The sequence below is a fragment of the Grus americana genome, chromosome 9 (assembly GCF_028858705.1).
Source record: "Grus americana isolate bGruAme1 chromosome 9, bGruAme1.mat, whole genome shotgun sequence".
NCBI lineage: Eukaryota > Metazoa > Chordata > Aves > Gruiformes > Gruidae > Grus > Grus americana.
In genome coordinates, this window is record NC_072860.1 from 920,329 (window position 1) to 932,591 (window position 12,263).

General features: G+C 53.6%; 1 protein-coding gene across 2 annotated transcripts in view; it reads right to left on the reverse strand.

Annotated features, from left to right (window-relative positions):
- The window catches only part of SLCO2A1 (solute carrier organic anion transporter family member 2A1), a 29,308-nt gene extending 17,403 nt beyond the window's left edge, over nucleotides 1-11,905 (reverse strand). The window contains exon 1 of one of the 2 annotated variants that reach the window (XM_054835762.1): nucleotides 11,679-11,905. In XM_054835762.1, coding sequence (XP_054691737.1) covers nucleotides 11,679-11,768 — 90 coding nt within the window. In that variant the 5' untranslated portion in view covers nucleotides 11,769-11,905. The remainder of the gene's footprint in view (nucleotides 1-11,678) is intronic. The other variant, XM_054835761.1, reaches the window with a different exon arrangement.
- Nucleotides 11,906-12,263: the final 358 nt, after the last annotated feature.

The following is a 12,263-nucleotide window of genomic DNA, read 5'->3' on the forward strand; positions in this document are numbered from 1 at the left end:
CCCGTGTGAGGGATTTGAGAGTCATAGCACGTGGAATCAAGTTGGCCAACACGGCTGCGTCTCTGACGTGCAACAGATCTACTGAAGGGCTCAGTCCTGGGTCCCTGATTAACTTAGCTTTGCAAAATGAGCGATGCAGTGTTCAGAAGAGAGGACAGGGAGCTCTGTTTTCATCTTTCCTCCGCTTCATCGTTATTAATATTTGTTGGTATTTGCACCACAGCAACCCTTGTGCAACCCTCAAGAGCAACCCTCCAGCCCGAGGGGAACCCGTTGCAATGGGAGTTGTACGATGAGAAATGAGACGGGTAGGTGCTCCTGAGACCGCGTCAGTGCCGCAGCTGAAAGGGAGCCGTGCTGGTTTAGGCTACCTGAGATCCAGTATTTCCTGCCAGCCCCTTGGATTCACTCAGCATTAAGCCAATTAACAGAACCTGCTCCAAGGGGTGTTGCAAGAAAAACTTGAAAAAGGGCTTTAAAAGCCCCAGAGGGAAAGGATAAAATATGCACAATATAGCCTCACTACTGGAAGACCTCTGTAGTATTCTAAAAACAGCATCTTTCCCTGGAGCCAGGCCGCGAGCCGAGCCAGAAACCGAGCCGAGCGGAGACAGAGCCTGCCTGGAGCAGAGGAGGGAATACAGGGAGTTTACGGGGCAGGGCAGAAACGTGGTTGAAAGAACCCGGGTGGCCTGGGAGAGGAAAGCACTCTCAGCCGGGGATGCAAGAGGCAGCTCACAAGTGTCTTTTGATCTATATTTAGTCAGAACAGTTTTCCTTTATTTTTCTTGGAAAGGAATGCATCCACGCGGTGCCAAAAGTATTTTAAAATAATTTAAAAAAAAAAAAAGGGAAAAGGTCTTTTTATTTAAATTCACAGGAAATCAAATATTTGCTGAATACCGGAAGCGTGTCCCACAAAGATAACAGCGGGAAGCCCGAGATGATAAATGGGGCATCAAAGGTACTGCAGAGCTGACGAATTCCTTATGTCCTTCGCTAGCAGCAATACTCATTATTAGTATTTATTGAAATGTTGGTGGCACCCAGAAGCCCTGACCCATTGGGTGGGGAAAAAAAAAAAAACCCCAACAAAAAAAAAACCCAGAAAAAGAACTAAATTGTCCACCCGATGCGGAGGATGCAAATGCTGTAGGTGGGTAGAGTGGCTTTTTGGGTAGAGTGGCTTTTTGGGGAGCAGAGGAGGATGCGGAGCCAGGTCGAGCAATTGTGAGAGAATTTGGGGAGAAGAAGATGGGCAAGAAGATGGCTTCTTGGGAAGCTTCTCCTGCGAGGGAGGGTAGCACCAGCCGGGAGACACAGCCAGGTATCTAAAAGCGTGAGAGATGGGAGAGATGCTGACAGACAGCATGAGAGAAGAGGACGGAGATGAAGGAGAAGGAGAAAATGGAGCCCTGGCAGTGTGAGGGCAGGCTGGGAACAACCTGGAGACCACAGAAAAGTAGAAGGAGAAAGGTAAACACCGAAAAAAGAGGGAAGAAGGGTCACAGGGACAAGCTGCCATCATGAACTCCCCAGCCACATCTCGGAGGGGTGTCAGCAGATGGGCTAGCATCAGGCAGGCATCTGCTGCTGTGGGAGCTGAGCAGGAGAGGACGGATTCCCAGGATTTTGCCCTGACAAAAAGCCGCAGAGCAACGACGTGGGGTGTAATATGGGAAACTCTCCCAGACATGGACAAAGTGGAAGTGAAACATCTGAAAGTAAACTCTTGAAGCAGAATGACCTCTATGCCCTCCAGCTATCAACTCCTACGTTCAAAAGCCCATCCCAGCCCACGGTCCTGTGGGTGAAAGCTGGATCCACCACCTTCACCTTCCCCAGTCCTGACCTGGGATCACCGTGTCATTAGTCCTGCCGGGTCGGTCTGGAGCGGAGAGGTGACTCCTGCGAGGCTGAGAAATGGAGAGGGGATCTTGTTGCCAGAGAACATTAATTTTTGTTCCCGCGGCTCTGGCCAGACCCCATTGAAGCCATTCGAATAAGGAAGCAGTGGCTAAACAGCGGAGGGTTGGAGATGCAGAGCAGCTGGAGGGAGAGCTCTCCCGGTGCGAGGCGTTAGCTGGAGAAGCAAAGCTGTTTACCAACGGGGAGGGAAGAGGGTGGATCACCGAGGCCGAATTTAGCGCAGCAAATGTCAGCCTAGTCCCAGGGCAGATGGGGAGATGAGAAGTGTGGTGGAGAGAGAGGATGCTGGCGGGGAGGGACGATGAGGAGGAGAGGCAGCCTGCCTCCCTGAAACGCTGGGGTTGGCAGGGGATGGGGAGGAGGTCGAGGTATGGAAGGAGCGCGGAGAACCAGCGCTGGCTGTGCTTCGTGAGAGGATGGAGGGCGGGAGGCGAGAGGGACAAGCTGTGGTCAGAGAGGGCAGGCAGGAAAAGGCAGAGCTGGCAGGAGATGGCCCGACATGGGTTTATGCATTGGTGGTAACCTGGGGATGGACAAACCGGGGCTGTGGATCCCGAGATGCCTGGGAGCGAGCTGGGGCTGCCTGCCCTGAGGGAGGGCAAGGTGGGGGAAATGCAGCTGGAGAACTGACGAGGGGAGAGAAAGACTTTGGGGTGTGACTGCTCCCCCCAGCCCATGAGTCCTTCTAGTCAGGCTCCTGTAAGCAGGGTGAGCAGGGAAGGCAGAAGAAAAGGAGGGATGCTCAGGGGACCCGACCCTGCCTCAAGGTGCTGCTGGTGCTGAAGCCACACAGCAGCCTCATCCCTCGGATGTGGAGAGCCCGGAGGATGGGAGGGGAAGGGCAGAGGAGATTTTTGTTTGTTTGTTTGGGTTTTTTTGCTTGGGAAGAAGCTGCCACCCAAAACAGTCGGAGCAAAGCAAAACAGCCTTTGCTCCAGGACTTGTGCAGCTGGAGCTTGGCTTTGCCAGATGCGCTTTGACTGTCCGGAGGTAAGAGATGTGCCTGATTTAAGACTTCCCCTGCATTCAGCAGATTCAGTTCTAATTAAAATAATGACAGCCCAAACCTTGAAGGCTCTGAGTGCGAATAGCTGGGAGAGGGGCTTACTTGCAGGGCTCCCCCCAAAAGGAGCCCGTGTACCGCCTGACCTTGGCACCAGCCAAGATGCTCCAGTTGGGAAGAGCAGAACTCCGAAGCTGGAGGAGATGAAGGGCACCACTCTCCCATGTCGCCTCGCAGCTCCTCACAGGTGTCTCCCATCCCTGTCCCTCTCCCCATGGGTCCCCATCCCCACACGTTCACATTGACCACCCACAATCTGCCGGTCCATGGAAACTAGCACTGACCCGGTCCCTTCCAGCTGCAGAGAGCACCAGATGTGCTGCCCTGGCCCCGCGCACCCGCTGAGCAACCCCAGGAGAGGACAGAGCCAGACATCATCCATCTTACATTACACTTAACAAAGAAGGAGGTTTTAAAGAAGAGCCACGGTCATTTGAAGGGAGACTTTGCTGACACAAAGCAGGCACAACGGCACCGAAGGCGAGGGCATGGTGGGAGGTGAAGGAGTTGGGGACACTCCTCTGCATATGTAGTGCTGGCCCACCGGAGCAGATGCTCCCATCAGAGCCTGGTGTATTTTTGGAGCTGCAGGCAAGCAGCAATCACAGGCAGCCAGGGAGCAGCACGGAAAAGCCAAAGGCGTGCACTCACATGCACCGGCACAAACACAAACACACACACACACACACACCCCCATCCCCTCCTAATCATCCCTACGCTTCCTTCAGAGCGCCTGAGCGATCCTGACTCCAGGCTGTTTACACAAGACACTTGACTCCTTGCCAAGCAGAACTTCATTTTAAAGGGAAGCAAACGCCTGGGGGAAGGTCCCTCGCAGGCACGCTGCTCCCCCCCACCCAGTTCGCGGGGACTAGCACCTCCCAGGGCAATGCTTTTTTGGAAGGAAGAGAAACCCACCGCATTGCGGGGAAGGGAGGGGACTGGTCCCTCCGTGGTCTGGACAACGCTTCTCAGGTTCAAAGCAGAGAGCTGGCAGCTATCCAGTCAATCCCAACCCAAACCTCCTTCAGAGGAGACGTGTTCAACAAATACTCAACCTGGAGGGCTGGTGGGCTGAGGAGCGGGCAGGCTGGGCTGCAGGCAGCCCCCAGGCATGAGGATGTGGCAGCAAGGCTGAGATCCTACACTGGCAGCAAGACGTCCCCATGGGATGCCAGGTATGGCCGCGGCAGCTGGTGCACTCCTAGGAGATATCTGAGACGGTGTTTCAGCCCTTGCAGCCACCTCAGAAGACCCACTCGCACCCTTTCCACTTCCCCGAAGCTCACAGGGGATGAAATAAGGCTCTGGGAGGAGAAAGGGGGCTCCCAGCCTCGTGCTGAACCCATGAAGCAGGCAAGGATGAGGAAGCCAGAGACAGGGAGCAAACCCATCCTTGAGGTGGGCGTCCTTGGGGGCAGAGGGAGGTTGCTCCTCCCAGGGCTGGATGCGTGCACTGGGAGCAGCCGCTGCTGCGGGCAGTGCTGGTAGGCAGCCAGCGCTTGCACTACCCCACGTCACATACGGGGTTGGCTAAGCTGTGTTGCCTTATCTCGTGTCTCTTCCCATATTGTTTATGTAAGATAACACACTGTCAGCACTGTCACTGGCCTTAAACAGGTACACAGAGACTGGACTTTAGAAAAGCCTATTATGAAAGGTGGACAGTTTTGTAAGAGGGGGCAGCATCCCTTGGTCACCACGGCAGGCAATAAAATGCTTGGCAAGTTAAGTTAAATAAGAAAAAAAAACCCCTCCAAACACAAAATTCTTGATAACCTCAGCATGCATGTGTTGGACATGGGTCAGAGTCAAGGCCAGGTAAAAAAATACAAGGTTACTTTTTATTTCAATGGAGTGAACTGCCTCTATGGAGCATCCAGGAGACTTCTCCCGGCGGGAGCCTGGCTCTGTCCTGCAGGGACAGAGGGCTTGGGAAGATGCTGCTACGCACGGCACGGCCACTGCCCCTTCCTCTCTGCCACCTGGAGGGGTGAGTTAAGGGTTAATTCCTTGCTCCCCTTCCACAGCTTCACGCGGTGGTGGAGGCGTTGGGTGCAGCTCACCCTGCGAGGACAGAGCCTCGGCAGCTCCTGGCTCCAGCTCTCACGTGCACGCATCGGTGCTCACCCCCGTGCCCAACAGCCTTCCCAGGGCAGCGTGGATGGGAAGAGCCGGGGCTTAATTCGTTCGATGGACGCAAGAGCTGCCTGGGGAGCTGTAAAGAGGAGAGGAGATCCTCGCAGAACTTATCAAACCGCTCCCAGCAGAATGATGACACCGAGCTAGGACATGGCCAAGAGCAGTCGTTGCAGGAAAGTGCGAAATGAATCTGGCTGGAGTAAACGCGTGGAAAGGACTAGGAGTAAGGATGCTCTGTTAGCTCTTTCCCTCTGCAAGAAAGGGGAGGGGGGGAACTTCAGGAAGTAATAAGAATATCCCCAAAAGTTTAATAGGCAGGGAGAAGACAGATTGTTTGTTTTAGAGCTTGTATATGATCAACACTCACTACACTAAGAGATCCTCCTGCAGCATAACAGCCGAGATCACTCAGTCCAAAAGAAATATATTGGCTGGAAATGAAAAGTATATGGACACGTGTGGGGAAATACATCCCTCCTTGGCACCTCTTTCCTACATGCAGCTGCCTAGATTTATATATCAAAAAGCACCATGAAAGATGTTAAAAAAAAAACAACCAACATTTCCACAGAAGGAACCAAATACCTGCCATGCAGCATGTCCCTTAGCACAAAACCTCTGAGACTGGGCATGGTCCAACAGCAGAAGTTGGCTCCTAAATTTTATTTCCATTGCAAAAAATAAACTAATAAAAAAATAAAAATGCTTAGGGATTGTCTGAAGCACGCTGCTACCCAGATTATTAGTTGCAATGGTGACTGTCTACTGCTGAGTAATCCACGCTTTACAACCCCCAGTTGTCAAGTGCAGAGACAACGTTTGCTCTTTTTGCAGCGAATGTACACGTGGGATTTCCCTGCATCGTACCCCGACGCCCTTGCGAGGTCCGTGTGAGCCCTGCTTTGCTCGGTTGCTGCAGAGGGAGTGCTCCGGGCGACATAAAAACACATCCCTGCCTTAACGTGCAGGTGCGCATTGCAGGTGTCAGAAAGAAAGGAGGTTTTTGGCTGGGGAGGGTTCCCCAGACCAGACCCTCAGCGCGTGAGCTGCAAGGGTTTGCTGCTTCCCAAGCCGCTGCTGAGAAAATACTCCTGCCCGCAAAATACGATGCGTATTGTTAAGCAGACGTCTTTTTTCCCTGCAACCAGACCGAGCACGCAGGTAGGCTGTGTGGTTGAGCCTTCGCTCCTTCATTATTTCCCAAGGTCTCTCCTCTTTACGGTGCATCAGGATCCGATCATGATTTCCTGGAAGGTAGCTTCAGCTTGGCTTCGTTTTCCCTGACCCACAAGCGTGTGTAAACACTCCTCTCACATGCCTGCAGCCCTGGCCGTGCCTCGTGCTCCCTATCAGCAACACTCCTCTCCCATTTTGCTCGTGATAATCTTATCTGCGCTGACCACTCCTTGGTTGTGTTTGGGCACTAAACCACCTCACCCCTCATAAAATTATCTTGTTTCATGTCTCCTAGACCTTGATCCCATTAAACGTTCCAACTCATTTTACCATCTGGCTCTTCCCCATCCTTTTCCTGACCCTGCTGCTGGTGTTGCTGGTGAAGGCCAGGCAGCTCTTCCCTTTGGAAGCCTGATCCCACCAACACCAGACATAGACGCAGTGTCGGATCCATCCAAACCCAGCCTTTGCTTTCCGTTGCCAGTACCATCACCACGAATGCTGGGCGACCCCAGGCACGGTGGGTCCTTCTCCCCATGCCACCCCACTTGTCCTAAGGACCTTGCTTGCTTCTTTGCTACAAAAGCTCATCCAATGCGCCATCTCTCCTTGCACACTGTCCAATATTGGAATATTCTTTGATTTTCTTGCTTAAACCAATGGTCCTAATTAACAATGACTTTCTTCTTGCGGTGCTTCCCTCTCCAAACCTACAGCCGTGCTGTCTTCAGACATACGACTTTATGAATCTCCTATTCTTGCTAACAGGTAAATAAAGCAATTCATAATCTTTTCCGACAGGATACAAGAGCACAACTGTTACATCTCCAGGCTTCTGGAACACACTCCTCTCAGCAAATTCCTTTAGCCTCTTTAAAGGAAGGAACAAAACCCTTGCCCTGATGCTGTTGGGACCTCAGACCCCCAAGGCACAGCCCCCTTTTCTTCTGCAGAAGGCATCCTTAGCTCCCCACTCCTGGGGGCACGCGACGTGCAATGGCCAACATCTTCATGCTGGGATGCTTTAAAGCTTTATCACACTCCCAGAGCCTACAGACCCCTCCTGACCTTGCTGTCCCCTCTCCTACACCCTTCCATACCACCCCCTCCCTGCCCCGCACCTGGCAGGTTTATGCTGAGACTGCTCCAATATAGCACCCGATTTAAATCTGCCCCGAAAGCTTTTAAGTCTCCCCCTGGACTTTCTCCAGCTGACATACAAGTGACAAGAACTCCGTTCTCCTCCTGCTTCCTTTTCCGCATCAGGCAGTCCACAGGGTAAGAGCCCAACGCTGCTCCCCTGCACTCTTCCAGCTGAAACCCGTCCAACTCGGCTAAGTAACGAGATAAAGCTCTCCTTGTCATGTTTCTGGGGATCCTGAACAAGCAATTAGCTATCAATTAAAATAGCACAAAACCGCGAAAGAGACAATAAAGGTGAAGAAGCCAAAACATCTGAGGCACTGCACATAGGTAACACCTTTGAAATAATCCTTTTTCAGCGGATGTCTGGAAGGGCAAGATAGGCACGGGCATGATGATTGGAGACAGCGGTGAGGACTCTGGACCAGGGGACATTGATGGGGTCCATGGCCATGTACAGGTATCAAAAAGACTAACCATTCACTTCTCCTCCACCTTTCGAACTTGTTTTGCTCCTTCAGGCTGTGAGGTCCTCGGTGTCCCCAGTGCCACCAGGTGCTGGCATCCCCCTGAGGGTTGGCCTCATCCCGCATTTGCCAAGCGGCACAGCTGCCAGCCCCCAAAATCCCAGTGCCAGTCAGCACTGCCAGAAGCTCTGCTGAACTTCAAAGTAGGGGTCTGTCCTTGCTCATCATCACCCATCTCCACCACCGCTATGGGATTACCGAGATGCTCTAGGCTTCTCGTAGGGGACAGTGCTCAGCAGCAACCTCCCAGCCCCAAAACTGAAGGCCTTTTGCACTCTGCTTTCTCTCTTCAAGGTGATTCAAGACAAAAAGCCAGCTTCTGGAGGGGTTCAAGCAACCCTGCCACGTCCGAGAGGGCACCCAAAAACATAACCGCAGTGGTTCCAGCTATGAGATATGGTAGCTGATATCAGAGCCGGGCAGTCCCCTTAAATATCAGTGCAAACGGAGCCTTGGTGTCGTTTGGTGTAATTGCAGAATTAGCTACAGTCGTTAGTACCCACATATAACAGGGAGTAACTTCCACAGCAGCAACGAGGAACCGCCACCAACCACGTACCCATAGGGTGCAGAGATCAGCTGTAAACGCCCGCTGTGTCAGAGCATGGGTATGAGCCAGTGGCCACATCCACAGGGCATCGCCTCCCTCCCTGCTTCTGCACCGGTCCTGCTGCATCCCCAGCAGCGCCTCCGTACCATCCATCCCCAGAGCTGCCGTCCCCATCCCGCTCTTCAAATCCCTGCAGAACCATTCAAACCGCTGCTTCCCACCAGGACCTTTCCCTCTCTGATGCCCATCACGCTCCCGTACCTCTGAACATCAGCAGCAAAGCGGCCGGTGCTGAAAAACACCCCGAGAGCGATGGGAACCGGTGCGGGGAGGTGGTGGTCTGCCGTCGCGGGGAATATGGAGGAGCAAGGCGGTTTGCACAGAAAAAATAATTTGTTATTTTTGGCCCCAGCCCTGCAAAAGGCACTCTGAAAATGACCGTGGTATGTGAGCCTTAGGGAATAAATGTGAGCTTTGTGACGAGGACTTGGAGCCTGCTACAGCTAGGGGATTTTTTGTGTTGGAAATACTATCCCCGTCAAGAAATTACCATCGCTTATAGGAGGATGCTGCATCTAGTTAATTAAACCCCTTCATAATACTTTTCTCTGTGTGAGATGATGCCAGCAGCTTCCCACAAAATTAGGTGCTGGATAAAAACTTTGTATAATACATTATTCACAGCACCAATAGCTTCTTGTACAAACAAGAGCTATAAAGCCATATAAACTGCGATGCTTACTGTACGCCATGCCCTCTGACAACCCATTCACAACAAAAGAACATCCCAAGCCTGGAAATTCAGTTGTGACACTTTGCTTTTCTACTAATTTTTGGGGGCTGAGAGGATTGACAACTGCACACAGGCTAGTGCTTTCCTACCTTGAAGCAGTTTATTTTTCTAACGTATATATGTTTTTTACAGAAATGTCACGGCACAGGGAGAGTGAAGAGGTCAGGAAAGGGTGGGGGGTGTCATTGCCTATCAATTTATATACATTTTCTCCTAAAAGCAAGAACTTTTCACCCAAGGGATGGGTGTCCTGACTCCCCACCATCCCACTTGGTACCTATCATCCTTCTGATGCCAACAAGCATGTTTTGATAGAGCTCAAACTGTTCCTTGGTGTGCTCACACAGTGCCGGTGTTGGGCCACGCTAACTGAGGGCTGGTTTCCCTTGATTTAGAAAAAAACCCTGTTGACTTTTTAAAACAAAAGCGCTTCTTTTCCCGTGCTGGTTTTCCCTCAGTGCAGCTGCATTCGCACCAGCCAGGGCAGGCAGGAGGTGGGGGGTCTGTGGTGGCATCTCCTGCTCCTGGGGTCACTCTGCACGTGGTCCCACGCACGGCTGCCACACTGGGTGCTGCAGCCCCACCTCTCCCTCCAAAAACCATCGAGTTTGGCAATGTTTTTTCAGTTCCAGGAGGCTGAAGGGAGCTGTGCATATTTCCAGAAAAGAGCATGAACTGCAAGAAGAGCGCTGGTTTTGGGTGACGTTACTCACCCCAAGCCACGGTCATTATCGGAGCAGCCTGGAGGGGGTTAGGGCCACCTTCTGCACCTCTACCAGAGGAGGGTCAGGTCACCAGTCCCCTCCAGAGGCAGCTCTAAATTACCCAGGGTCATCTCGAGCTCTTCCTCCTGGGGCTTGCAGCCAGAAGGGGCCATCGGGTCACCTGCTGGAACAGCCCAGCCCAGGCAGTGGGGACCTCCAGGGATGCAGGACTGGAAGACATCATCTGGGATGATGACTCTGTCCCTGGGAGCCCTCACCTGCTGGCCCCAGCAAGCCCAAAGCTTTTCTGTTCAACCCACCATGCTGCTCCAGAGAGCAGCCTGTTTGGAACAGCCCCACGGCACCCCACAGCACACCTGCAGAGATGCGGGGGGCCAGCCTGGGGAGCAAGCTCCTCAGAAACCAACGTTTGCTCCCCAGAAACTGATCCCAAGCAAGCACAGCCCAAAGAGGAGCAGGCAGGACCAGCCTCCATGCGGGGGGAGGGAAGATGGGTGGCAAATAAAACCCAAACCCATCCTGGACCACAATGCTGCACGCTCCCGAAAACACGCTTAGCTGGTAAGTGCTGACAAATGCCTCCTTGCAGCGCTGCTGTCGTCCCAAAAACACACTCTGATATTCAATAACACTAGTGGGAAATCACACCTCAGCCCCACGCACGACCCGCAACGCCAGTGCAAGGTGGGGTCCTGCCAGCCGGTGGCCCCCCTCACGCGCCCAAAGCTGCTCTGCCCATGGGCAGCTGCTGCTGGGAGCCGTTGTCCCCCAAAACTGCACCCGGCTGCTTTGGATGCCAATGTGTGGACGTGCTGCGGAGCGAGGCACGAAAATCCCCCCCCCCCGCCCCAGGGAAACCCTGGCGAAGGCAGGCAGAGGTCCCGGGGACGGGAACCAGCATGTGCAGCAGCCTCGGTGCCCATCCAAAAATGGTCCAAAAAACAATGGGGTGAGGGGTGGCGTAAAAGTGGGATGGTTAGCAGGGTTTAAAATGCCAGAGGCGGCCAGCACGGCTGGTGTTTTCTCACGCGGGCAGGCAGCTCAAGAGCCTGAAGCTCAGGCAGGGACTGGCTTTAGGATGACAGCTCTCATCTTGCTAGTAGGGGCAGGTGAGTAACTGGGCAGCCGAGACCAGAAAACCCACTTCAACCCGCTGAGATTTTGTTTCTGTCACTCAAAATGCCCTGCTCACCAAGGTTTTTAAAGCAAATCAGTGTCATTATAGGGCAGTGTTTTCTTTTCGCACCAGGATGTGGTTAATCATTCCCTAAGCGGCAGCACACTGTGTACCGGACACCGTGGGTAAGCTCCACAGCCCACGGAGAGCTGCCCATGCTGCTTCCACAGGACGTAACACCCGCGCGATGTGCAGGGTACCACTCTGAAACCCACCGAGCCTCCCAGCCCTTCCCGTGGGCTGAGCGGGACAGACCTCAGCGGCGTTACCCAGGACTGCCCGAGGAGCTGAGTTTCAAATTCTGCATCTTAGCAAACACCCTTCATTTCGCTGGCGGTTTGTGTTGGGGATGTGGGGACCCCTGGGCTGGGGTTGCTCGCCACACCAGCATCCTCTTCCTCCTCCCTCCGCGGCGGGGAATCAGCGCATCCCTGCCAGGGCACCGCTCCTTACCTTGATGTTGCAGAAGATACTCCGGGAGCAGGTGCCAGAGTTTTTGGGGACATCAACTGGGGACTTGCCAGCTTCGGGGTGGACTCCCATTGTGGGGGCTTCCCAGGGAGCCCCAAATAGCTGGGCTGCGCGTGGGGTCCCGTCCCTCTCCGGCCTGTCCCACCGCCGGCAGCACGCACGGTCTGTGCCGAAAATCCTCCAAGCCTGCAAGTGAGGCAGGCAGCCTGAGCGCAAAGTTTTTATAAGTCTGCTCTCGGGAGCGATGATGAAACCCTTTCTCCTCCCTCTTTTCCTTTATGCGGAGGGAACTTTAAAGTCACAACGCCAGCGCAGAGGGAGCAGGTGGGAGCGAGCCCTGGATGGTTTAAGGACGGGGACCGTGATGGTGCGACGATGCTTGCCCACCCGTGGGGGACATCCAGCGCCCCGACCTGCTGCTCGTCCCTGCAGCAGCTCCCCTCTGCTGTGCTCGTGTCCAAGGCTGCGGGACACGGCACTGGCACCGGCAATGCAGCCTTCCCATGTGGAAAACAACTGGAGTTTTAATTCAGGTCATCCCCCCTCCCCGAAGGGGTGAGAGGAAGG